This window comes from Marmota flaviventris, chromosome 1 (assembly GCF_047511675.1).
Source record: "Marmota flaviventris isolate mMarFla1 chromosome 1, mMarFla1.hap1, whole genome shotgun sequence".
Lineage (NCBI taxonomy): Eukaryota > Metazoa > Chordata > Mammalia > Rodentia > Sciuridae > Marmota > Marmota flaviventris.
In genome coordinates this window covers 201,841,118-201,868,242 of record NC_092498.1, presented here as the reverse complement: position 1 = coordinate 201,868,242, position 27,125 = coordinate 201,841,118, and the positions used below count along the sequence as shown (strand labels likewise).

The 27,125-nt window shown below is 48.7% G+C and overlaps 1 protein-coding gene across 5 annotated transcripts in view; it reads left to right on the top strand.

Moving 5' to 3' along the window:
• Zdhhc3 (zinc finger DHHC-type palmitoyltransferase 3) overlaps positions 1–18,960 on the top strand; it is a 56,240-nt gene extending 37,280 nt beyond the window's left edge. For 3 of the 5 annotated variants that reach the window (XM_027932104.2, XM_071600390.1, XM_071600388.1), the window contains 2 exons: positions 2,691–2,821; positions 14,651–18,960. In XM_027932104.2, the coding sequence (XP_027787905.1) occupies positions 2,691–2,821; positions 14,651–14,908 (389 nt within the window). In that variant the 3' untranslated portion in view covers positions 14,909–18,960. Of the gene's footprint in view, positions 1–2,690; positions 2,822–5,446; positions 8,131–14,650 lie in introns of those variants that run through there. The other 2 variants (XM_071600392.1, XM_027932105.2) reach the window with 1 other exon arrangement.
• The last annotated feature ends 8,165 nt before the right edge of the window (positions 18,961–27,125 follow it).

The following is a 27,125-nucleotide window of genomic DNA, read 5'->3' as shown; positions in this document are numbered from 1 at the left end:
GTCATCAGGGTAACTGTAGGCAGTAACAGAGACTGTCAGTGAGGTGGAATGTCTTTGAAATGGTTTTATTAATGTCTACAAGGAGACAGGCATCACACAAAAGGCTTGTTGAGCAGTACCTCGTTTCAGTCTTACAACAAGCCTGCAGGGTAGAAGAGTACTCCCCACTTTGCACATGACAAAAACTGGAGCTTACAGAGGTTGAACAAGTTCTACGATCATTTAGCCAAGAAGAGGGCCTGCTGTTCAAGCCTCAATCTGGAGCAAGGGTTTCCACCTTATCTGGCTACCCCAGGGTCTTCCCTGGTACTGCTTGTCTTTGCTCAAAATTGCTGACGGAGTGGATTTGAGGCACCAGTTCCTAGACCAGCAAGGCTAGGAAGGCACAGGACAGTCCCCGGAATGGATACCTGAAAGTTGCCTGTGTATGACAGTTAATGCCATCATTGCTTAGTCCTGGTTGAGCTGGTGGGGCCATAGGAGCTTATATTAAGAGGGCATGGGGACTGTCCCCTAGGTTGAGGTGTTTTGAGTTAATGTTTAAAGAAGAATAGGGAGGTAGTTTCACATCCCCTGAATCTGGATCGTGCCTGCCCAGGCTCCATTTGTAATCCCCAGGGCCCAGCTCAAGAAGGGAAGGATGCTTGCTGCTTTGCAGGGAGGGAGATTAAGCCCTGTAGGCTTTGCCGAGTTAGGTGAGGCAGAGGCAAGGTACCTACATCCAGTGAGCACCCTCTGACCTTGTGTCAGGCTAAGGCTGTGCTATACAGATGTCCTCTCATGAATTCTTTCTTTTGCAGGGGTCTTGGGGGGAGTACCAGGGATTGAACCTTAGGGGCACTCAACCACTGAGCCACATCCCCAGCCTTTTTTTTTTTTTTAACTTAGAGACAGGGTCTCACTGAGTTGCTTAGAGCCTTGCTTTTGCTGAGGCTGACTTTGAATTCACGATCCTCCTGTCTCAGCATCCTGAGCCACTGGGACTACCGGTGTGCACCACCATGCCTGGCCTCTTATGAATTCTTAATTGTATCCCGGTACAGAAGGGAAAAGCCCAACCCTCTTGCCCAGATTCTCTTGTTGTTAGATACTGTTCCAACCTGGTTATGTAGCAGTGAGCAAAGTCCTCAGCTTCATGAAGCTTGAGGTATAGTGGGAAAGGCAGATACCAAGCAAGTACCAAAAGAAAAAGACAATTCCACAACGCAAGATGGGTTGCAGCAGATTATTAATTATTAGGTTATTAGTTAGAGCTCACAGCCAGGGGTTCAAACTCCAGCATGTCTGCCTAACTTCAAAGCCCTATTAATTTCTTCCTAATATCCTGCCCAGCAGATGGCCAGGCAAGCAGCTGCCATGTTTAGGGCCACCCAGAGCCAGCCCAGCAGGCTGGTGGGCTACCTTAACCAAGCCCTGCCCAGCAAGGAACCAAGAAAAGAAATATCTTGAGGTATTAAGTTCCCAGGGAAACCTAAGGGAAGGAAGGTGTTTAGATGAGATGTCCCTTCACCTGCCTCCCCACAGACTTTGGTATCTTTCTAAGCCCTTGCAACCTCCCTTACTCTTCTTGATGTACCTGCGAGGCCACCAGCAGGGCAACTCAGAGAATCACTTACTCCCTGAATCCTCAGAGCCAGTGAAGCCAAACTGTCTTTCAACCTCTCCGGCCAGGGAAGCAGGCCTGAGCTGCCCATGCAGCTGCACTCAGCAAGGGTCCTCAGGGAATGAGTGCTCCCAAGAGGCCTCGACTACACTGCCAGTGCCGTGGCCTGGGCCAGGCATGTCCCAGGTGTGGTCCACCTGTCTTGGGAGTTTCCTGGGAGGCTGCTGTGATGATGACCTCTACCATCTCCAACAGCACCTCTGTTCTCTTCCAACATTTCTTTTCTTATTTGGACTTTGTTCAGACAAAAGATTTTGCCACACAGGAGCAAACCAGGCCTCTAGTCAGACACTGCTGCTTTACAGTGAATCCTGGATAGGACAGGGCCTTGCCCTGGGTCAGGGTGGCCTTAAAGTGGCCAGTATAGTGAAAGTGTCTGCCTTAGGCCATTATCTCTTTAGTTAATTCCCCAGCCTTTGGGGCTGATGGTCTCAGTGAGGCAGATGTCCTAGAAGAAAGGGCGTCGCCTCACACTGTGGTCAGAGCTGAGCCCTGCACTTAGTCTACCCTCCCAAGCTTCAAATCCAGATGCTTCAATCCTCCCCTTTTCTCTCTGTGGTCTGATGGAGGTACAGAAAGAGGCAGCACCTTGTACAGGATTGCCCAGGAGCCCTCTGGCCAAATCAGGACTGGAGGGGCCTCTGCACCTGAGCCCTTGCGTTGTGCTCTCTGAGGAAGGAGAGGCCCCCCGTGCTGTAATGAGGTTGTCCTACTGTAGTTCATGGTCCTTCCTGGGTCTTCCATGTGCCAGGCTGTCTGCTTGGACCCAAGGACAGGGAGCAGGGGCTGATTCTTGTTAGGGAAAGGGAAGCCCCAGCCAGAGCCTCTTGAGGAGGGCTTCCCTAAGAGGGTGAGGGGTAGCCAGCTGTAGGATAGGATAGTACCTGCCATGCCTGGAGGTCAGAGACTTGGGATCCCCAAGAGGTGCCGAGTCCTGCAGCCTAGGCAGAGCAGGAATCCAGGTGCCTTAGGGAGCTGGGCAGCAGCAGGTGGCAGCCCCGAGCCTGTATGTCCTTCTCTGTTTCAGAGTGCAGCTCCTTCTCACCGCCCACCACGGTGATCCTCCTCATCCTGCTGTGCTTTGAGGCACTGCTCTTCCTCATTTTCACGTCAGTGATGTTTGGGACCCAAGTGCACTCCATCTGCACAGATGAGACGGTAAGTGGGCACCCCTGCCCTCCACCTCTTCATCTGGGGCTGGGAAGGACCCCAGACAGGTACTGGAAGGGCTGCTCCCAGGCCAGACCCGAAAGCCCAGTAGCTAGGCCCCGGTGTGCAGAGCACAATCCCTTCGTTTGCAGTGACACAGATCGTCTTTATGCACACACAAACCCTCTAGCCTTGGACAGGTACAGCAGATCACACCAGAAACGGGACTAGCAGCCGTGGCTAGAAGGTTGCCTGTACCATAGTCCCTTTCATAACCTACCTCCTGGTTCTTTGTACGCACTGCTGTGTTGGGCACTCTGCTAGGCACTGGGGACATGTTTCCCATCTGGAGGCCAGAGGTTTAGAGATAGGGTGATCCACAAGTTATGGCCTAAACCAGCTGGGATAGACAAGGTCAGCTTCCCAGAGGAGATGTCATGACTAGGTCCTAGGGGCATTCAGAAGACACCTGCCTTGAATCTCCAGCAGCTTCTGCTGGCATTTGAATTGTCGGTGCTTGGCCCAGCCCTGGCACTCAGCCATGGCCTCCCATCCCCCCACTCCTTGCCATCCTACCTACTACTCCCTTTTGGGGCCTGTTGAAGTTGCTGGCTGGGCCAGACTGGAGCCTGCTCCCCTGGTGCCCTGCTGCCACCACGTGCTTCTTCAGGTGTCCAGTGTCCTTGAGGTGGCATTTCTTTCTTTTCTGGTTTGGGGGTCAGATAAAGGACTCCAGGAAGAGAGGGCAGCACTTTGCTCTGAGCATGAGGAGCAGAGTCAGGAGGTCTCAAGCTTTTTCACATATTACTCCTGGCTTCCCAAGCTCCCCCAGTGGACATTTTCAACAGTGGTCTGGAGGCTGTGGACTGTTGGGTAACCAGTGTGTGAGTGGGGCTCTTAGAAAGATAGTCCTTCCCATTGCTGTGGGTTTCTCTGCCTTATAGGCATAGAAAAGCAGTCAGCAGAGAAGGGTCAGTACTACCCACTGTCAAAGCACCATAGTGTGGATCTGAGGGGTGGGATTCCCAATGTTTTAGAAGGGTCATGGGACTTTCAGCAACTCTTTTTCATTTATAAGAAATAATGTAATTTCTGGGCACAATGGTGCGCACCTGTAATCCCAGTGACTTGGGAGACTGAGGTAGGAGGATGCAAGTTTGAGGCCAGCCTCATCAATTTAGCAAAGTCCTAAGGAATTTTGTGAGACCCTGTCTTAAAATAAAAAATGAAAAGGGCTGGGAATGTGGCTCAATGGTAAAGTTCCCCTGATTCAATCCCCAGTACAAAATAAAGAAATGTCATTGCAAAAGAGTTTCTGTAAAATAGTAGCCAATGGTATAGATCCAGCTATGTAGCCAAACAGTAAAGTGACCAGCTTCTCTGTGTAAAAGCTGCAGGGAACCCAAAGGTGACTATCAGGCTCTGCCCACTTTCAGGATGCTGTTGGAGGGCCAGAAGGAAAACATTCCTGGCCTGGTCCTAGTTGTTCTTCCCCGTCAAGGCTATTCCTAAGGGGATATGTTGGAAAGCTAAAGAGAAAGGAACATAGGGCCTGCACCTCATGGGAAAGGGTATCTTCCCCTTGACCAATGTCCTTCCCAGGTCCCTGGGCTGTGAAGACTCAGACTGGACTGTCCCAGCCCCCATCTCACCAGAGACCACAGCAGACAGCTCTAGCTGAGCTCCTGCCAGGCAGCTTCTCTCCTGTGCCTCTGCACAGGGGCCCATACTCAAGCCTTGCCCTTTGTCCAGCTCTGCTGGCAGTTGACCAGCTCCATCTGAAGAAGGGAAAAGGGGAAGTTTCCTCCTAGTCCCCATTTTTTCCAGTGAAATATAGCAAGGGAAGTGGCACAGGCTGTGTGACATTGCCACATTGGCCTCCCCCACGCTTCTGCCCCAAAGGAGCACATGGAAGACCTTCGCCGTGACTGAGGCTGACCTATACTAATCCCTTTCCTTCCTCCTCTGGTGACTTCTTCCCTCACCCACGGCCTCTCACTTCTGCTCTATCTTCTTGGTTTGTGTCTCGCCAGCCCCGCTGAGCCAGCTGCTTCTGGATCCCCACAGGCTGGTGAGACTCAGCGCCAGAGCAGTCATTTGATTTGTTGCTTTTTTTTTTTTTTTTTTTTTGTCTGCAAAGTGGTCATAGTAGCTTCAAACTTCCCATGAATCTATCCCAATTTAGCAGCCACTGCTAATTCTCATGACTGCAGGGTCCCACTCAGTTCTGAGGCTTCCCCCACCAAAGCCTGCACTGCAGTCCCATGTGCACCCAGCACAGGCCACAAGCTCCTCTCTAGAGCCCAGGAAGGACCAGGTCTGGTGAATGTTCCCAACCTACAATATGCTGGATTGGCACAGTTAGGACAACAGCTTAGGTGTCTCCTGGCTGCGCTCATGTTCCCTTCCTTCTCTGAGGGACTTGTAAATATGTGCCCACCAAAAAAAGCATTTTTTTTGTGTGTGTGTGACACTTCTTATGAGGGACAGAGAAGAAAACTGCAACATGTAGATAGCTATATATTGCTTTAAAAAGGAAGCATTTCCTCCAGTCATCTCAAGCTAATGGATGTCCCTCCCCAAAACTACAGCAATAAAGTGCTTGACTGAAAGTATGATTGTTCTTGTTTTCAGGGAATAGAACAATTGAAAAAGGAAGAGAGAAGATGGGCTAAAAAAACAAAATGGATGAACATGAAAGCAGTTTTTGGCCACCCCTTCTCTCTAGGCTGGGCCAGCCCCTTTGCCACGCCAGATCAAGGGAAGGCAGACCCGTACCAGTATGTGGTCTGAAGGACCCCTGACCAGCATTGCCACTCAGACACAAACCACATCACAGCACTATCGTCCGATCTGTTCTCATGAATGTTTAGACCGAAAAGCAAATCAACTACTCTAAAACTTTTTTTATGTCTCAAGTAAAATGGCTGAACATTGCAGAGAAAAAAAAAGTCCCCATGTTTTATTTTTTAAAAATCATCCTTTTTGATTTTTTGATGACCGAAGCTGCTCTTCTTTTTCCTTTTAAAAATCACTTCTCTGGCCTCTGGTTTCCTCTCTGCTATCTGTCTGGCATGACTAACGTGGAGGGTGCTGTCTCCAGGCCGTGTCCACTTCTACTAATTGAGTGAGACGTGACGCTGTGCGTGGATGGACTGGCCTGGTAGGAAAGCCAGGAGGGCCCTGGCCTCCCACTGCCCAGGAGGCAGTGGCAGGAGCCCATGGGACTTAAAACTCACTGAAGATGGATATTTGCCCCTTGAGGCCTGAGAAGGGCAGGATCAGGGCTGGTGCCTTCAGAAGGGCCCGTGGCTCAGCAGCCTCCTCCCCCAAGTGGACACAGTTTGCCTCCTCATTCACAAAATCAGTTATTCTGCCTTGTACTTTATGGGCCTGGGGTGTGTAGAATAATTTTGGTGGGGAAGGGGGGAGAGTTGAAGGGGTCTAATTTGTATTCTAAATCAGCAGTTTTATCCCTCTGATGATTTCAGAAGAAAATGAAGGAAAGGAGTTTTTCCATTTCAAAATGCCCTGTACAATCAAAGGGGTGGGGGGCCATGCAGTTTCAGGCAAGCTACATATTATTCCTTTGTTACAACTACTTCCTCCCTGACCGCCCCATCTCCCTCCCTTCCCCGGCGAGATGTCAATTAAGCAGTGTTGATTCTGGGTGGAACACATGTGCCCCACCGTCAAGCCCTTCTCATTTTGTAAATCTCTAACATGGGTCCACTTTCTGCTATTTAAGAGCCATGGAATGTGTGCGTACCCATGTCTTATTTTAACCTAGGAGACTGTTGTCCTGGCATGGGGCTAACCATGATCTGGGACAACATTTTTAAAGTTGACAGAAGAATGTCCGCTCACTGGACTGAGCCAGGGGCACCTGGCCCTGCTGCACTGAGGAAGGCCAGCCTTTCCATGGGAGGCACTTCCCCCACTGGGTCTCCTTTGAAAGAGGTGGTGACAAGCTAGAGGAAGGACCAAGAGTGGTGGGGAGAGGTGAGGAGATAGGGAGTGCCCTCAGACACAAAAATAACCAATCTGAATCCTGACCATCTGTGAATTCCTACACACTGATTTGTTTTTTAAGCGATTGTCACAAATCTCCCTTTTTAGCTTTTGCTTGGGGTGGGGCGGGGGATAAGATTTATTCAGTCTAGTCCTGGGTAGGGAGAAAGTTAATCTAGCCATGTGATTTTTCAGAAAAGTCAGTGGAACATGCTGCCTCTTTTAATTCTGTCAGTGCTTCCACATGGAAACAATGCAATAAAACTTTTCCAAAACCTGCTCTGATTTAGCTTTCCTCTCTTCCCATGTTACCCACAGAGGAGGGTAGATCGCCCATAGCTGCTGAGGTTTCTCTGCTGGAGTGGTGATTTAATTGTGCCCTCTCTTGAATGAAGGTTTTTTACTTAAAGATTTCTATAGAAAGGACATTTATGGTCCTTCTCAAACAAGCTGCCCCACCAGGCCTGTCTCTCTTGGCTGGCTGCCGTCTGAATTGCCTGCTTGGTGTTGATGAGCTCTTAGTGGCTCTAGCAAGTCCTTAAGTCTCTCTGGAGTTTGTGAGCAGAGCCACCCAGCCAAAAGCCAAGTCCAGCCAGAGGAAAACATTGCAGAACTCTGGTGAGTGCTGTTCTGGTGCAGTTCTTTGAGGAGCTTTGGCCTCGGGTGGCATGTTGCCAGGTGAGAGACGGCACCCTTGAGCAACTCTGTGACCCTCCCTAAGGCAGGTAACTTGAACTTGCCTCTACTGTGCTATTCGTGCCATAGAATCAAGCCTCAGTTCTTAAGTGTTTTTTTAGAAAGCCTGCTTTTAATCAAGTTCATAGCATTTGTTCTCCATATACATTCTTTTTTTTTTTTTTTTTTAAACATTTCATTTAGGTACATGAAAGAAGAGTGGCTGTTAGATGACTCTTAGCAGTTAAGAAGGAATGGGTCCCTTGGGAGACAATGCTGCAGCTCTGGTCCTCCCCCTAGGGGACAGGGACTGGTACTCAGGAAATAGCTTTTACGTATTTGGATGTCCTCAGAACCCTCCATCTTCAAGGACAATTTTAAAGTGACGTGTGTTGCTGCTTTTCCCATGGAATTTCAAAGGAATGCAGTAGATAGTGCTGCATTGAATTTTTTTTGTTCTAAAAATAGAAGCTCATGATTTAAACCTGAGTGTACCGAGTTTCTCTCTCTGAGAGGAAAGGTTCTTTCAAACATCCCAACTGATTGTATCTCTGGATTTGTACAAGCCCTTAGACTGGATAGAGTGACTGTCCCTAGCACTCAAGTCACAATAAAATGCTGCACTCAGCTTACCCCTAGGTGGCCTGGATTTTTCCTATTTCATTTTCCTTTAGACATTTTGTTGAGAATGCAGTGACTTGGGAATGTGATGTCACTTGCAGCATAGGAAGTGGTTCCCAGTCTGGTGTACTCGCAGGGAGAAGGGCCCCCTGAACTTTCCTAGTATTTTCAGATGGAATGAAAGAGGACATCTCTCTTCCCCCATGGGAAAATGAACCAGTATAGCCAGGCTTTTGGAACATGGGATCTGGGAAGTGAAATGAAAAAGACATGCCCTGTTGGGTTAGGTGATCCCCAGGTTCCTTTCATCTGTCAATGTCAGCCACACGGAACATACAAAAGGCTGAGGTCCAGACGAATTGATGCATATTTGCATGGACTTGGTGGTGACAGCCAACACAAAGTATGTTTGGGTGGAAATGCACGTGCCACACCTCCTGTTAGTTATACCAGTTTGTCTTTGTAATAGCTCCTTGAAAGAGCAAAAAACTACCAGTTTTTGCTCATTCTGGTCAAGTATCCACCAACCTGATCAGAAATCTTCCAGCTGAAGTGAACCCACTAGCATTATTACACTCCTATGCAAGGCTGCCATCACACACGGGCTCCTCTCTGGGAGGCTGGGCTCTCCTACCAGGCCAGTGGGTTTGAAGCTTCTCTCATTTTAAAACTTGCAGCGTACCAGCTAAAAGGTGAGGGGTCCCAACTTAGAAGGAACCCTGCCCCTCCACCTTTTATGTTTGCAGCTGAGAATGGAATCCAGAGCCTCACACATACTAGGCAAGTGCTCTACCATGGAGCAGCACCCCATCCCAGAGCCCCTTAAATATCAAAAAAAAAAAAAACATGAAGAAAGATTCTGCTAGAATTCCTCAAGGCTCTCTGGTAGTCCCTGGCCCAGCAGCATCAGTGTCACCTGGGAAGTTGTTGGAGCTGCCCTACCCCAGACCTACCTACTAAACCAGAATTCTAAAAGCAGGGCCTGGTAGACAATGTTTTAAAAGCCTCTAAGGAACAAACCACTTGGCTTTTGTTTGTTTGTTTTGGTGGTGCCAGGGGTCAAGCCCAGGGCCTCAAGCATGTGATATCACTAGGGGCTGGAGAGTGGTACTTAGTGTCACCCCTGATTTAGCATCACCCTTGATGCCTGCTAATGGTGGGTGCAATGTGCGGCCAGGCTCAGTGTAGTGGGCTGTGCCATCTCTGAGGCCATAGGTGCTCCCCTGCAGAGAATCCACTGAGCCCTGCTTCCCTATGCCCACATGTGGCACCTGCAACAAATGAATGCCAAGAAAGCAAGGATGGTCTGTTGGAAGCCGCACCCAGTGCTCCTCCTAAGCATCTCCTCAGTTGAGCTGTCTCGGCCAAGGGCACCTTTGCTGAAGAACCAGCCCAGAAGGGAGCGAGGAAAGAGTGGAACCAAGGGACCCCCAGATGGGAATGCCAGCTGGTGAGTACTCGAGACAGCCAGGGGCATTTGCCCAGCACAGCCACAGGTACATGTCCTGGCCTTGGTTCCCATCTGTGGGCCTCCACACCCACATGACTGTTTCTTGTATCTTTTAAAGACATATGCAGCATGAGAGTCACCTCATAGAAGAAAAAGAATTTACAATGAGCCAATTACAGTGGTGCACATCTATAGCCCCAGCACTCAGAAGGCATAGGCCAGAGGGTCACTTGAGCTCAGACTGGGCAACATAGCGAGACTCTGTCTCAAAAAAATAAAATGAATTTACAGTGAAACAGAAACCAACCACTGACCAATGTGCTCTCAAACTGAAGTCTTCATTCCCACTCTCTTCCTCGAGAGAAAGTTCCTGATGACTTGAGCTATGTGGTTCCCTTAGCAAAGCAGGGAGGGCCGGGGCCCCCTCTCCACCCTCAGTCCTCATGGCAGGAGCTGATGGAGCAGATCTGAGGAATAGGACAAGGACTGCAGAGGAGATTTGCCAAAAGGCTTCTGGGGGAAGAAGGCACACATTCTAACAGAGAAATAAGGGAATGCCCTGAACTTCTCCAACCAAGGTCGTGTGATATGGTGACCAAGCATTAGGGATCCGGCCTCAGTCTGGTTCAGTCCCCTGCTTGGCTACTTCCTAGTACACCTTACTACCAAGACATAAGTTTGGACACTCATTTCCGTAAGCTTCACTTCTTGCTATAAAATGGGCATGATAGTCTAACACACAGGTGGACACAAATATTAAGAGTAATGATTATAAATGGATAGTGTGCGGCACATGATGTGGCTTTAGTGAATGTTAGCTGCATTCAAACCATGGGTCACAACCATTCCTGACTTGTGTAATCAATTCAGTGGTTAACCAGCATGGTTTTTGGTTTGGTTTCTGTTTTTAATTTTAAATACAGTGAACATTGTAGGATAAGAGTCATAAAATTATGCGTGTGTATACCTGTGTATGTACATGTGTTTGTATTCTGAGTTGCAACAAAAAATATTTCCAATTGTGGGTTACATTTAAAAGTTGTGGCCAGGTACAGTGGCTTACACCTGTAATCCCAGCTGCCCAGGAAGCCAAGACAAGAAAGTTGCAAGTTCAAGGTCAGCCTCAGGGAGACCCAGTCAAAATAATAAAAAAGGACTGGAGGTGTGGCTCAGTGGTAGAGACCCCTGGGTTAAATCCTGGTTGGGGCCAGCGGGTGAGGGTATGAAGCCATTGAAGACAGATGGTGTTGTGTGACCAACTTGGAGAGGCATATTTATGTGGGCTGCCGAGTGAGGTTCTGACTTTCTTCACCCAAGAAAGGGTGAAAGAGCCTGTGCAGAGTACATGCTTGACCTCCTCTGGAGCCTCAGTTCTGATACATTCATTTTGGGGAACTGTTGAATTTTTTACAGGTCTCAGCTCATGCGTCAGCCAAGTCATACATCCCCAAAAGAGGTGTAGGTGTAGGCGTTGCCCTCCTAACAGGAGCCAGCCATTTCTGTTCTCTCAAGCTTGAATTATCACTGCTCCTCTGCAAACCTCTAGCTTAAGAATTCTGCCTTCAGGACACCTTTATAATCCACCCAAAATTCCAAATTAAGTGCCCCAGGTATCATATTCTGTATCATATTCACTTGGAATATTTTCTTCTTTCCAGACTCAAAGTTGACATTCCTTGAATGTTTGTCCGCTTAATTACTGAAGAATTTGTGTGTGGGTACACAGGCCGGGTTCTGTCTTGAATACTTTGATGAGCTTGTTGAGGTTGAATATAATACAAGAGTGCTCATCTGGGAGCATGCCACATGAATGGAAAATTGTAACCCTGGGTGCTCTTTGCTTTGTTCCTCTCTATGTCTTTTCTGACTTTGAAAGCAGCTCATGGAGAGTAAGGCTTTCCGGTACAATTGGGAAAACAATGGGCAGAGAGAGAAGACACCAGTTCTAGTCCCAGTTCTACAAAACCATCTGGATGAGCTTTGGACTCTGTTACAGCCTCTCAGAACTTTATTTCCCTATTTGCCAAGTGTCAGTACTAATGGCCATCTCCTCACAGAGTGCTGTAAAGGAAGGACTGATAGATAGCCATGGCCTTGAATGAGGTCCCATCTGAATGGACACAGCAAATCTGTCATTTCTGGGCATCTCCTATAGCATGCTCTGCCTCCTGTCCCAGCTCTCTTTAACAGACTTCAGATGATATCCAGGAAGGACATGCAGGATTCCCAAAGCAGGCTGCCTCAGTTGGCTATCACTGCTTTTGCTAAGGAGGTCTGGTGAGGGGCCATCATAGCCTCCTGAGTCCATGACCCACGCAGGGTCCCTCAAGACTTGTATCTATAAGGTCCATTTATTGAAATAGCCTTTTTGTTCTGATTAGAAAAATAACACCCATTCATTGGTAAAAACCCAGAGCATGTTGGACGCAGTAGTGCACACCTATAATCCCAGTGGCTTGGGAGGCTGAGATAGGAGGATCATGAGTTCAAAGCCAGTCTCAGAAAAAAAGCGAGGTGCTAAGCAACTCAGTGAGATCCTGTCTCTAAAGAAAATACAAAATAGGGCTGGTGATGTAGCTCAGTGGTCAAGTGCCCCTGAGTTTAATCCCTAGTCAAAAAAAAAAAAAAAAACCTGGAACATATGGGAAAGTCTATAGAGATAAATAGATCATCTAAAATCCCATTCTGAAGGTAATTTCAGGTTCCATGAGAATGTCATGTTCACCTTTGCTTTCTTCCCTTGACACCAGAAGGAATGTTCCAGTGTCATGTAAAAATGTATGCACACCATTTTTTATGGTTGCCTAGTGTTCTGACTTACAGACTCATTTACTTCACCTACATCATTGGACATTGTTTCCAACTTTTCGTTATTATATTATAATTCAGTGTTCAGATTGTTACTGCACAAATATTTATGTCTTGGAATCTTATTTTTTGTTGTTTTAATATTTCATTGTGATGTAATTTCAGACTTACATAAAAGTAGAATAGTATAAAGAGTTTCCATTTATCATTCCATCATTGCCATCACAGGCTAACATTTTAGACAACCACAATACAAAAAAAACTGGAGCTGAGCATAGTGGCACACTCCAGTAGTCCCAGCTACTCAGGAGGCTGACGCAGGAGGACTGCTAGAGCCCAGGAGCTCAAGGCCAGCCTGGGCAATATAACCCCATGCACACCCTGACACCCTTTAAAAAAAGGAGGGGGATTTACTGATACATTACTATTTACTAATCTGTATACTTTATTCATTTTTCTATTGTCCCACTAATCTCCTTTTCTATCCCTGGATCCCACATCACATTTTTGGGGTAGGTCCTGGGGATTGAACCCAGGAGTGCTTTACCACCAAGCTACATCCCCAGTCCTTTTTATCTTTTATTTTGATCCAGGCTCTCACTAAGTTGCTTAGGGCCTCACTAAGTTACTGATGCTAACCTCAAACTTAACAATCCTCCGTTTTAGCCTCCTGAGTCGCTGGGATTAAAGGTGTGTATTACCACACCCAGCTAATATCATTTTTCCTATCTCTTTAATCTCTTCTGACTTGTGACAGTTTCTCAGTCTTTGTTTATGTTTCATGACCCTGACCTTTTTTAAATTAAGGTGAAATTCACATAAGGTAATCATTTAAAAATATACAATTTCATGGTATTTAGTGTGTTTGTAGTGTGCCATCACCACTTCTAACTAGTGCCAGAATAGGTTCGTCACAGCCTTTGACCTTTTTTCAAGATGGGTAGGCCTGCTTTCTATAGAATATCTTTCACTTTGCATTTGTCCGATATTTTCCCATGGTTAGATTGAAGTTATACAAGAGTATCTGAGAGTATCTGAACCATGGTTATGACCTCAGTGCACTGTGACACGTGATATTGATGATGTTTCTTTATTGGTGACATTAACTTTGACATTTGGTTAAGTTGGTAACTGCAACATTTTCCTACTGTAAAGGACTTTTTTCCCCTCGGGAATTAAAAAGTTTCTCATAAGGAGATACCTTGAGCTCAGATTATTTAACTTACAGTTTTTTCAAAAGTCAAGAAACTTAAATCACTGAGATGGGTGGGAAGAAAGGGTATGAGAAGAACTAGGGTGGGTTGTGGTCGGTCTGAGACAGTACATGTCCCTCAGGTTCTCTTTCTGCGAAACAAAGGATCGTGTGAGTTACTTGAGGATCTTGTATGGAAGAGCTAGGTGCAAAGATCTCTCCAGGGTAGTCTTGAGTCCTGTGAGGGAACACACCCATGTCTGCCACACTCACAGCGAACTCCTGTGGCTTCCAGAAGAGCTGGAGAAAGCAGACCACACTGGGGGGGTCAAAGCCTCTGTGAGGGTATTGTGGGCCTGGAGAACTGGCCTTGCTGTGTTTTTAACTCCTTTGGGCTTCCCTATCCCAACACCCTCTGTGGCCTGGGGGCCGAGTCACAACCAACACCCAGAGGCAGGTGAGTGGGCAGCTTGGGAGAGGCCACAGGGAGTATCCACTGCATGAGCAGGCCTGACGCCAACCTCGAGCCCCAAAGCCCTGGTGACCCCCAGTGCCCGCTGCATGCTGGTACCTGCTTCACCTTGCATGCTGTGTGTGTCCTGCATTCTTGCCTTTGCCCATCAGCCATCGCCATGCAGAACCTGCTGCTCCTACCATGAGGGGCATGGCCCAGGAAACGGGCTACCTTTCTTATTGGTTCTTATAGATGGGTGGCCCAGCTCATGCCTGGAGAGGCCCAGGGTGTTACTCCTTGGCCCTTGGCCACTCAGCACGTGGCCCCTGTCCAGCAGCTGGCCTGTACCTTTGGGAAGAAAGGAGGGGGAGGCCAGGGGAGTAGGCAGCAGACATAGGCCAGCTGCTATGCAGGCCCTGCTTGCTAGGGCTCCTGCATACTGCTCCCCACCCACACTTCAGCAGCCCTCTGAGGGCCTCCAGGTGACCTGGGCCACAAAGGAATATGCCCTGTTATTTACCACTTTACCCAGGCCTGGACCCCGTCCCTCTGCTATGCCAGGACCCGGGAGTGTTCATGAAGTCCAGATCCAGACCATGCTGACGCTCTTTCTCCTGTCCTCCCCAGGGCATCGAGCGCCTCAAACGAAAGAATCAGCCCAGGGAGCACAGGGCCAACTGGAGGTCGGTGAAAGACACCTGTGGTGGGGACTTCTCCCTGAACTGGTTCAACCCCTTCTCCAGACCATGGCAGCCAGAGATGCCCAGTGACAAGGACTTGGTGCGGCAGGTATCATCACTGTCAGATGTAGAGAGCACCCAAACGACAGAGGAGCATTCAGAAGAGATAAAGGACGAGGACTCTATTGAGGTGCTAGATGAATAGGTGTTGTGAGAGACAACCAAACACTTAAAGTGGCTACTAAACCGTGTTCGGGGGTTTTGGTTAATGTCCTCCCCAGAACCTCCTGACACTTCTCCCAGGCTACTTGCCTGGTCTTACCATCCCAGTGACCCCCCTCCTTCCTCTCTCGATGTTGGGATAGACAGGGGACAGTGAAGAAGGTAGGGACTTCTCTGAGTTCGCCTAGGCAGAATGCCCAGAGAGGGGTGTCAGGTCTCATTCTCCAATCTGGGGGGCTTTCACAGCTACTGCCCTCAAAGAAAGCTCCAAACAGGGCAGCCCAAGAACTCATTTCTAGCTTTCATGGGGATGCTGTCATCTTTTGGGAAGGTTGGGGCCCTGGCTCCTGGCTAGTGATGGAAGGGCAGGACAGGGCTGGTGGGGACCTGAGGTGGAGTACTGATGTCAGGAGAACCTACCTACAGCTGCTCTCTGGAAGGATTTTCCCCACTCCCTGCCTAAATTAAGAGAAAGGCGTGGCTGTCACATCTGCTCTCAAGACCTCAGGCTTGAGGGCTGGGGATATAGCTCAGTTGGTAGAATGCTTGCCTCACATGCACAAGGCCCTGGGTTCAATCCCCATCACCACCAAAAAAAAAAAAAAAAAGACCTCAGGCTTGGCTTGAAAGACGACCCTGCATGCACATGCATGCATGGGCAGGAACTGCCCCAGGATGGAAGTAAGCCTGGGTTTTGACATTAGCATCAAAACTTAGTTCTGTTCCATAGACAATAGAATGTTCCTCCAAATAGCTTGGAGCTGCCCTGCCTCGTGTCTCCTCCATTCACAGGAGAGACATGGGCAGGACCTGTCATTTAACTTTCCCTCCTGGAGGGAGCCTAATACCAAAACACTCATGGGCAGAAATGACCAGAAATTCTACCTGTGTTTTGGGCCAGTTCTCCCAAGGTGGTACCTATCCTGACTCTCAGACAGAATGATAGTGGCCCAGGCCTGCAGACTGATGATGAACCTAGGAGACAGACACCCCCACCCACTACATTCTGCCAGGATGAACCTGGATGTAGTGAGCCCCCATGAAGCCTGGGGCATCTGGCCATTAGTGAAGGTCTGAGCAGGCCCTTTGCTGAGAAGCCCCATTGTAGTGGTTTCTGAAGCAACAGCTACTGCAAAGTCTAACTCAAGGGTCCCTATCCCCATCAGATATGAAAAACACCCTGCTCTCCAACTCCTAGCTTGGCCTTTGTTCCTACCCATTTCCCTGGTATAGTCTGGCCCCAAGATGGGGGGAGATGAGGCAGAACGTGCCCTTGTAAGGTCTCCATGTCAGGGCCCCCCTCCTAGCTATAGGTGAAAGGGCATGAGTCCCAGCCCAAAGGGAAGATGAGTGGGGAAGAAAGTCACTATTTGGAGATACAGCCTCAGGACACTGAGAAAGGAAGGCTAGCCAAGAATGGTCTTGTTCTTGGACAGCATCCTTGGGTGATCCCTAGAGGGAGGGGATCCATCAGAGAATCCTCTGTCTACACCTAATGCCCCACCAGGCTCTGCAGTGAATTGCCCAGAGGGGCCGGTTCACAAAGCCCCCTCTATCCTAACCCTCACTCACAGCTCTCCAGCTATATTCCATGAGTGAGTGACAGTCGGACTCTAGTGTAGAAGGACCCGGAAGGTGTTGGCCTTCCACAGCCAGGCTGAAGGCCTGTTTTCTTGGTCAGCTTTCACATTGATTAATGCCAATGCACCAGTGACACAGTGGCTTTTTTCCACGGTGGCTACTGACACGTAACGTTCTGCTTAGCCCCAAACTGAAAGCACTACACCTGACATCCAAGCGAGACACGGTTTTTCAGGGAGGGAGCCGGGGTGCAAACCTTCACCTCTTTGAATAAAAAGCTCTGTGCTCGACCTCTGGAAGAATCTACTGTTTCTAGGAGGAGATCCCAGTCCAAGTCCTTGGGCAGCACCCTTCCCTTCAAGTCACCTTGAGGACACCTCTAGGAACACTGCTTTCATCCAGTTCCAGTGTGCCAGACAGGGGTCACACAGACACCTGTGATGGCTGTGTTGCCTCGGGTCCAAATGCTGCACCCTGGGATTACTAACCAGACCCGTGGGCTCCTGCGTAGTGTTTCCAGCAGAGGGAAAAGTCACTCTTCATCCAAAAGGCACTCACCAAACACCTGCGGTGTCCCAAGAGTGATGGGGATTGAGGTTTGTTAACTTTGAGTGCCTGAAAGGGGGACGATGGATGGCAGGCATTGCACCCCTGAATCACACACACGGTGACCCTCATTCAACCTGCACATGTGCCTCTGCCAGGGTCCCTGTGCTCTTGGACTTGTAGCCCTTGAGAGAGAGGCTGGATGTCCCAGATAGGACCCAGAATTAAAAGCCATCCCCTCAGAGAACCCTGCCATGTGATCCTCCCCATGTGACACCCAGAGCAGGTGCTTTAATTAGCTTGTTGACATAAAGAAGTGACCCTGGGAGCCAGGCTGGTGGCTTATGCCTATAACCCAGCAACTCAGTATGCTGAGGCAAGAGGATTCCAAGTTCAAGGCCAGCCTTAGCAACTTAAAGACCCTCAGCAATTAGTGAGACCCTGTCTCAAAATATAACACGGTTGGGGATATAACTCAGAGGTTAGATTCCCAGTACAAAAAAAAAAAAAAAGTCTACCATTTGAACCTCCAGGGGGGCAGAAAAATGGATTTCAGTTAGAGAAGAAGGGCCCTCTTTTCCAGAATGATGTACCTCCAGAACAGACCCCCACTCAAGCATCGGGCTGCAGGCAATAGGGTCTCTCCCCTAGCTTTGCCCAGAGTAGCAAATGGACCTGCTCTGCTGCTTAGGGCCTTGCTTCTGCTCAGCCTGAGGCATCTGAGAAAGAGTACCCATGCCCATCTGAGAGAGCAGAGTCTCAGGACAGGGAGAACCTGGCACCTGGCCTGGGGACATCTCCAGTGTGGTTTCCTACAGGGCCTGACCCCTTCCCTGGGGCCCAGCGGGGTCTTCAAGCAGGCTGAGAGAATGACCCAGTTGGCAGATGCCCCAGCACTGGTGAACCCATGGCCTGAAGAGATGGCAACTTGTAGCCCCACTGAGTACCAGCCCTGGGCTTCATGGAAGGGATGTGTGGTTTTGCAGGTCTTAGGCTCTGAATCTAGACAATGGTGACACTACTTTTTGAGGCCATGACTCGAGGGATGGATGTTCTGTGGCCTAGGCTAGGTGTTGCTAGCTGTAAAAGAGGTGGCCTAGCTGCCTGTGGTTTGCATTGCCTTTGAATACCTTATCTTTCACCTGGCTAGCTTTTGAATCTACCCTCACATGACTAATCAAATCTAATCATCTGTGATCTGAAAGCAAAGCATGAAGTAAGAAATGCTGAAAATATTTCCATAATTGGGATAACATGAAACTCAAGTCTCCAAGAAGGAAAATATGGAGCCAAATTTTTCAAGGTTCTTGTAGTGAAAGACATCTTAGTATTTAAACAAAACAAAACAAAACAAAAAACTACACAAGACTGGTTTTTGTTATTGTTATTTTTGGTACCAGGGATTGAACCCAGGGCACTCAACCACTGAGCCATATCCCCAGTACCCTTTATTTTCTGTTTTGAGACAGAGTCTTCCTGAGTTGCTGAGGCCTCACTAAGTTGGTGAGGCTGGCCTCGAACCTGTGATCCTCCTGCCTCAGCTTCCTGAGTGGCTGGAATTGCAGGAGTATGCCACCACAAGACTGTTAAAAAAAAGGGAGCTGGGCACGGTGGTGCACACCTGTAATACCAGCAGCTCAGGAGGCTGAGACAGGATTGTAAGTTCTCAGCAAAGGCAAGGCACTAAGCAACTCAATGAGAACCTGTCTCTAAATTTAATAAAAGGTGGGTGGGGGAGCTGTGGCTGTGACTCGGTGGTCGAGTGCCCCTGAGTTCAATCCCCAGTATCAAAAAAATAAAAAAAAGACTGGGGATGTAGCTCAGTGGTAGATCACTTTCCTTCCATGCACAAGGGCCTGGCGTTGATCCCCAACACTGCAAAGAATTAAAATTTAAAATATATATACATATATAGGTGTGTGTGTGTGTGTGTGTGTGTGTGTGTGTGTAAATATATCTTCCATTCAGAGATCTGGGTCCATTTCTCTGGAATCAGGCCCGTGCTCCCTCCAAAATCTCTCAGAGAATCTCTTCCCTCCAGCCTTTCTCTCAGCTTCTGATGCCAGCAGTTCTACATGTGTATATACAATCTACTCTGTCATTGTTTTGAGGAATTCAAGACATGTAATCCTATGCCAGCCAGAGGTCCTAACCTGACCTACATCCTGGCCTCTTTCAGGATCCCTTGTAACCAAAATAGGGACCTTCCTGCACTACCCAGCCCCAGCTGCAGCCTGTGGGCCTGAAACCCCCTCCAGCAGAAAGAAGGGTGCAAGGTGGCCTCCATAGGGGGGTCCTTGAAACAAAAATGTCTTTCCCGAGCTCCATAGGTGCTCTTCCTCAACTCCAGGGTTAAATACCTGTGTGTGCTCCACAGGCCATAGGCTCCAACCCGCCATTCCAGGCTCCCTTCTGTACCCCTGGACAAGAACTGAAGCCAGGCTCTGCTCCTCCTCCCTCAGGACACCTCCACCCCTGCTCCTTCCAGAGCCAGAGCACCAGAGACTTGCCCCTCCTTCCCCAGCTGGCCTCATCGCACCCTCTTTCTCACACCCCCACCTCTGCCACCCAGGGCATCTTTCCTACATGTTTCAGGCTTGATCTCATTCTGTGGTTTTCACCCAAACATGTAGCTCTGCCAGTGGATGCTCCCTCCCATCTCCTGCTCTCTGTCCCACTGGTAATACAGACTCATGACTAAACACTCTACCTCCTGAAATCCAGTCAGCAGCCTACTAAGCACCTGTCATGGCAAAGCTAGCTTACAGGCATTTCAAACATCCCCCAGACTGGACGGCCGCAGGGACCACATTCTCCCTGCCTCCTCCCAGGAGCTGGGAAGAAATACTTAGCTAAGCCACTTGGGTGAAGGTGGAGGTAAAACCAGAGAAACTCTTGATGCTTAAGTAATGTCAGATGGACCCCTAAATCCCTCTCAAGGGAATGTGGGCCCCATGAAGCCTGGGGATCCCATGTCACAGAGAGGAGAAAGTGAGTCTGGGTCCACATATGAGATGTAGCGCCCTGGCCCCACCTAAACACAAGGGACAACCTCAAACAGGCCCAGACTTCTGAGATGATGGGCTTTGTGACAATGTGCTCCAGTTGTTAGAGGCAAGGTGGCCTTTCTTAGAAACTGGAGTCTTCAGAAAGGGAACCACTTTTTCATGGGAAAAAGCTAACCAGCCAGGACCAGAAGAGTCTGGCACCCAATTTTACTTCACACTGCACTGGGTGTGCGTTACAGTCACCTGAGTTTAGGTGCCAAGCCTTTTCACTTTAATCAATTGTTATGTAAAACCTCTGGATGAATACACAAGAAACTGACAACATGAGTCACTTCTGGAAAGAGGAACTTCAGTGTCTGCAGGAGCCTAGGCACATGCCTGTAATCCCAGAGACTTGTTAGGAGGAGGCAGGAAGATCATAAATCTAAGACCAGCCTCAACCATTTAGCAAGATCCTTGGCAACTTAGTGAGACCCTAATTCAAAATAAAAATTTTTAAAAAGTCTAGAGCTCAGTGGTAAAGCATCCCTGGGTTCAGTTCCCAGTATCAAAGAAGAAAAGGTCTAGGGAGAGGGTAGGAGAGGAACTTATCTCACCATTTGCATTTTCAGAATTTTGTACTATATGCAAACATTACTCATTTTTAAAAAATATTTTATGATTCAGTTGACCAAAAACTGAAAAAAGGAAAATCCTTGAACTATCACTTCTCTAGGAATATCTATTTAGAAAAACAAGATACCCTCTTCCTTAGGAATGCAATTGACCCAATGATAAGCCAGCCAGCGTCCCCCCAAAGGTTCTAGAGGCTCCACCCAACTCGGAGGCCAAGTTCCAGGTAGGAACCTTTCTGACCAGCAGCTTACCTCGACAGAGAAGTCAAGGTGCAGGGAATATGGGGACATCTCAGCAGCTATTGTTTCTTTGAAGTCCACAGTGTCTTCAACAACCTCTGATGATTGGCTCATCAAACTTGCCCAAGTTGCTGAGATGTAGATATTAAAGTCCAAGGTCGAAATCATTTCTGATATAGCCAGGGAGAAGTGGAGTTTTCATCAAGCATAGAATTAGATTTAACTCTGGATGGACTGAACTGGGTAACCTTGGGCATGCCCCATCCTCTTTTTAGAAAACAAGAAGCTGGGCTTAAATAGAATTATCGTTGGCTGACTGCCAACCCTAAGTCCATGCCAGACATTACCAGCGGTGGTCAGGATGTCCCATGCATTCTCAGTGCTGTGCTCTAGGCACCCAAAATCCATTGATGAGAGTGAGCATTTGAGATAAAGTCTCTACCATCATGAAACATTTCTAATGGCACTTCTAGCACTCCAAATTGCTAATTCTGGGGTGGACCCCAGGCTTCTGCTCCACAGATGTCTTTGGCCCCCCTTTCCTCTGTGCCTGGATTCCTTGTGACTTCCAAAAGACAGGTAGACAATAAAAATTTGTTTATGCACAAAGTTTATCAGTGCATGGGAGCAGTCTACAGAAGAGAGAGGACTCTCCAAGGGTGAGCATCCTGATCTCTTGGTGCTGAGGCTTCCCGTCTGATTTTGGTACCTTGACCCTGGATGTGCACGACTCTGCTTGCCAGGTATGTTGCAGGTCAAAGGAGCCTGTGATGTTGACACTGTATAGAGTGGCAGTCTTCCTTTTCAGAATCAGGGTCATTGACAGAATTTCCTGGCAGCACAGGATTTTTCCTGATGGACATCTGAGGCAAGTACTCTTTCCTAGGGGGGTGTCCTCCCTCATAATTTAGGGGAGAGAAGGTGCAATCCATGGCCTCCCTTGCCTCAGAGGAGACACAAAACAGCTTCCTGAGAGCACTCCTTCAAGGACTAAATATCCCAACCCACCCTAGGTGCAAGAGAGGACCTGCCTATCTGGCTAGGACTCCAGAGACAGATTCACACAGAGGAGTGTCACCCCTGTAAGGAGGGCAATGCCTGATGTTTGGAGAAGCCTGGAAGCTGGCTTTATTTGAATAACACTTTTGCCTTCAGGGCCAAGTGGGCTCACTGGAGTTAGAGGAATCATGGGTCACACGCTGAGGGGTTTGGGCTAGCAAAGTAGTTTTACACTTTAATTTGAATGCTTTAGAGACCTGCAGGCTCCCATCTCTGGGTCCCCTCTTTCCCAATAGCACACCCCTGCTCACTTTCTGGCCCTTTAGGGCAACAAATGTGCTGTCCCTGGGACGAGGTTCAGACCAAGCAGTCTTGTTCTAGAAGGACCTTCAAAGGCATCTGCATCAGGGATACACACAGCATCCTCTGGGAGCCCAACAGCTGCGGGAGGAGGGCAGGCTGACCTCCTGTCACTCTTCAGTTAGAAATACAGAGAACTTGATTATTGAACCCAGGGGCATTCTACTAGTGAGCTACATTCCCAGCCCCCAACTCCTTTTTTTTTTTCCCCCTTTTTGTAGACAGTGTTACTAAGTTGCATAGGGCCTCACTAAGTTGCTGAGGTTGGCCTTGAACTTATTTAGGCCTTAGTACTTCATACCCCAGTGAGATAGGAATCCCCATGATATGACTTGAGGCAACTCACTTCACCTCCCTGAGTCTCATTTGCAAAATGGGGAAAATGATAAAACTTATTTTGAAAGGTTGTCTGTGACTTACGCAGATCATGTTGGTAGTGCACATGGCACATGGCAGGGACCCCTTAAGTGCTACCATATCATTAAGCTTCATGTTTATCAAAATATCTGGCAATGCTGGGCATGTTAGCACATGCCTATAATCCCAGTTATCCAGGAGGTTAAGGCAGGAGGATCGCAAGTTCTGAACCAGCCTGGGCAACTTAGACCCTGTCTCAAGATGAAATTTTTAAAAAGGGTTGGGGATTGGGGATACAGCCCAGGGGTAGAGCACTTACCTAGCAATGTACAAGGTCCTGGTTCCATCCCCAGTACCATCAAAAATAAAAATAAATAAAATGAAAGTCATCTGGTAAATTGAAGACTCTGCTCTGCCCAGTAGAAATGGCAGGAATGATTGGCATGCCCTTTGTTTGGGGATCCCCATCTGCTTGGCTGTGTATCAAAAACCCACTTAAGCTGAGGCCAGGCCAGGAGAGCATCAGGGATGCACAGCCCCTCCCACTGCCCACTTCCTCTGGCTGAGCTCCTGCTTCTAGCTGCCTGCTGCCTGACAGCCATCTTTACCTTCTGGCAGATCCAAGCATCCATCCACAGGTGGAAGGAAATTCCTACAACTTGTTGGGAAGTGGCCCAGCCCCAGCCCAACCACACAGGTGGAGATATACACGCCAGAATTGCCAGGGACATTTCCATCACTAAGGTTGTTCTCTGGGTTGGGAATCCTTTATCACCAAAGGGAAGGGGGCCATCACTGAGTCCCAGGTGACCCTCCTGGAAAGGTTTAGGACACAGCTCTGGGTGCAGGTGAGCATGTTTATCAAAATATCTTCATTAGACCCTGATCCTGCCTGCGGCTCCTAAAGAACCTGGGAATTTTCACTACTAGACACAGTGAGCTCAAGGCAGGACTCTTAGCTTGATGTCTTCGTGGTTGAGCACAACGGATACCAATAAACATTTGCCGGATGAAAGAATAGTTGTCATCTTTTCCTGGGTTGGAGACTGCCACTCTCTGGGAATCTGATTTGACTGATCAGTAATTTTGTAACTGACCAGTCTCTGACCTCTCTTATTGATTCTTGCTATTTTCAAAATGATTTCACCCTTGATTTTCTAAGTAAACAATTATGTAACTTACAACAACACAGTTTTGGTGCCTCCTTTCCAATAGTTTCAAACTCCCGCTCCTCCCTTCTAACTTTTTCAACTTTTTCTTGTGTCTTGATACATGAACTAGAACTTCACAGCAACATGTCAACAAAAGCTATGAGAACCAGCATCCCTGCCTGGCTCCAACTTCAACTAGAATGCCTCGGGTGTTTGTAACCATGCCCTGACCTTCCCACCTCTCCCACTTCCTCTGCAGCTTCTCAGTCTCCCTTTTCTCTCCTCTAGTCACTCTTAGCTTTGTAAGTGACCTGTGTACTACAGATCAGAGAGCAAAGGAAAATGCTCACAATGCCAGTTACATCAAAAGTTCTCATACAACAGTGTGTACCAGGTCTCCTGGGCCAGGTGCTAGAATTACATGCAGATTTCTGGCCTCCACCCCTAGGGGCATTTTTAGCAGCCCCTCCCCAACCCTGGGAGTTTCTGGTACAGATTATACAGGACTATATTTTGAAAACAACTGAATTTCCAAAGCAGTGGACACCTGCCTACAACCTGAATCAGTCTCTGAAAGGGTTTGAGCAGCCCAACAATAGAGTGGAACCCTTTGGGTGGGGAGGATCTGGAGGTTGGGCCTAGGCTAGAAACTTCCTGGGAAGGGGGAAGCCAGGATAAAGAGGAGGGACCCTACCAGATCCAGACATGGCCTTGCTGCTGTCTGTGTTATCCATCTCATTTACCCTGATGTCCACCCTGGGGTTCTTTCCAGTGTCAAGGACTTTCTTTCCAGTGTCAAGGTTCTTTCCAGTGTCAAAGGTGGCCACAGTGTTCTGGGATACCCGACGCTCTCAGCACTGAAACGATCTGTGTAGGGATGGTCAGTCATTGTGAGGGCTGGAAGTCCCCCTTGGTACCTCTCCCCTCAGCCTCCTGCCTACCTATGATCAGAACCCCAGAAAACACCTGGCTGAGGAACACAGGCTTCTTATCATCGAGACCTGCTGCAGGTTCATAGGTAGGGGCCATCCATCCAGTAGACTCATCAACTCGCCTTGCTCGTCTCAGCTCATCTGATGCACACCAGGAGGTGGGATCATTGTTCACCCCTCAGCAGAACAAGATGTGGCTAACCCAGCCTGGCCACCGAGCCCCCCCAGTGTAGACACCCTGAGCACCTCAGAACATTTTCAGGACACCGTCTTTCCAGGGCAAGCAATGCACCCAAAAGGACCGAGGAGCATACCATCCATGTGACCTGGGGCAGATGGTCATGAGACCTCCCTTTAAAGCTTTAGGATGACCTGGGGAAAGCCTATGTTGGCTTCGGAAGCTTCCATTTTTAAATTAATTGCCAGTGGCCTGCCTCTCTCTCAACCTCTGAAGAACCCTGGCTAGACAACCTTTCCACTTCATTAAAGCCAGGGAGAAGGCAAAGCCCCAAGAATTCATCTCTTAAAGCCTTGGCACATGGTAAGTGCTCTATAATTAAAAATCAATAAATGGGGCTGGGATGTGCTTGCCCAGCATGCATAAGGCTCTGGATTCAATCCCCAGAACGGGAAAAAATTAGCAAAGGACCCTAATTTAGATTTTAAACGTAATCTCTAAAAACAACTGTATGTGTAAACAGGCACAGAGGAACCCTCTGAAAACACTACACATGACAGTCACAAACCTTTGAACTGGCAGCGTGGATTGGACCACACCCACCCATTCTCCTACCCCCTACCCCGCCCCAGGTCTTAAAGTTACTTAACTATGCCTTGCAAAAAGCACAAATTTCACTGCCTTGTGTCCCACCCCACCCCACCCCACCCCCGGCATTAAAGATGTCAACCTGGTTAAACTCTTACAATATGCCACAATTTCTAAATCCTGTTTTGGGGTTTGTTCAACCTCGATTTATAAGGAGCTCCCAAAAATGGTGTGGCTCAGTCCTCTTATGACCTCTTAGGTCACACGTCTAAACAAGCCTTTTCACTTATCAAAATCAGAAATATGGCAAAAGCCACCCCACACCCAGAATGATCCAAAGGAATAAAAATGGGTGGAAGGAGACTGCAAAGGGGCCTGATCCAAGCAGGGCGCAAACTCCCTGAATTGTCACCAGGACGCCTCTCTGCTCTTGTCTGAGGGTTTCCTTCTGCCCCTTCTAGAGGCCCCAGGCTGTTTGGTCCTGCTGGATCCAGGCCATCTCCAGAGCAGGGTGGGGAGCAGGGAGAGTAGAGAAGGCAGAGCTATGGGGGCTCCAAGGACCCTCAGACTTAGAGCTCCCAGGTACTCTGGTTTGCTCCTCCCAGGTGGAGGTAGCCTATCTAAGAGGACCCCTGCAGTCCTCCCCTCCTGCCCTCAAGGAATCCCCTCTCCTCGACCTAGTGACTAGATGGGCTGAACCAAGCCGCTCATTTCTAACCAACAGAATGCGACTCTCTCTTCTGAGATGAGGTCCTGCACACTCCCTGCTGGCTCCAATGGAAGCCGACCGCCATGCTGTGACAAGGCCCTCAGGACGAGGACCTGAGACTGTCAGCAACCAGGCAAGGAGCCTGGAAGTGAATCCTCCCCCAGAGGAAACTTGAGAGGCCTGCAGCATGCGAGACCATGATCCACAGGATCCAGGAGACTGCACCCGGATTCTTGGCCCCACACGTGTGAGCTGATAAATGTTGTGTAAGTGCTATATCTCAGGGACACTTGTTACATGGCCATAGGTAGTACATGGGCTAACTGCCACGTCAAGTTTCCTTGCCCCCCCTTAGGCAGCCCCACCAGAAGCTCTGCCTGCTGGTCAGAAATTTGCAGATGGCCAGGCATGGTGGCGCACGCCTGTAATCCCAGTGACTTGGGAGGCTTAGGCAGGAGGATTGTGAGTTCAAAGCCAGCCTCAGCAAAAGCGAGGAGCTAAGCAACTCAAGTGAGACCCTGTCTCTAAAAAAATACAATATAGGGCTGGGGATGTGGCTCAGTGGTCGAGTGCCCCTGAGTTCAATCCCCAGTGCCCCCCCACACACACACACAAAATAAATTTGCAAATGGAGCAGGCCCAGTGGTGGCCCCACATATCTCAGGGTGAAGGAGCAATATTAAGGAACCTGGAGGAGGGAAGTAGCCCAGGAGTAGCCCTTGCCTAGCACATATGAGGCCCTGGGTTTAACCCCCAGTACTGCAAATAAAGAGGGACCTCGGAGGGGAAAGCTATCAAGCTTAAAGTTGAAGGCCTCTGAAGTTGGCAGGGGCTCTGAGATTCCCTGACACAGAACCCACTCTCTGGTAACCTCATTTTGGAAGTGACTCCTGCAATACCTTAGAGTCCTGGAGTACTCACACGTGGTTCATGGCCT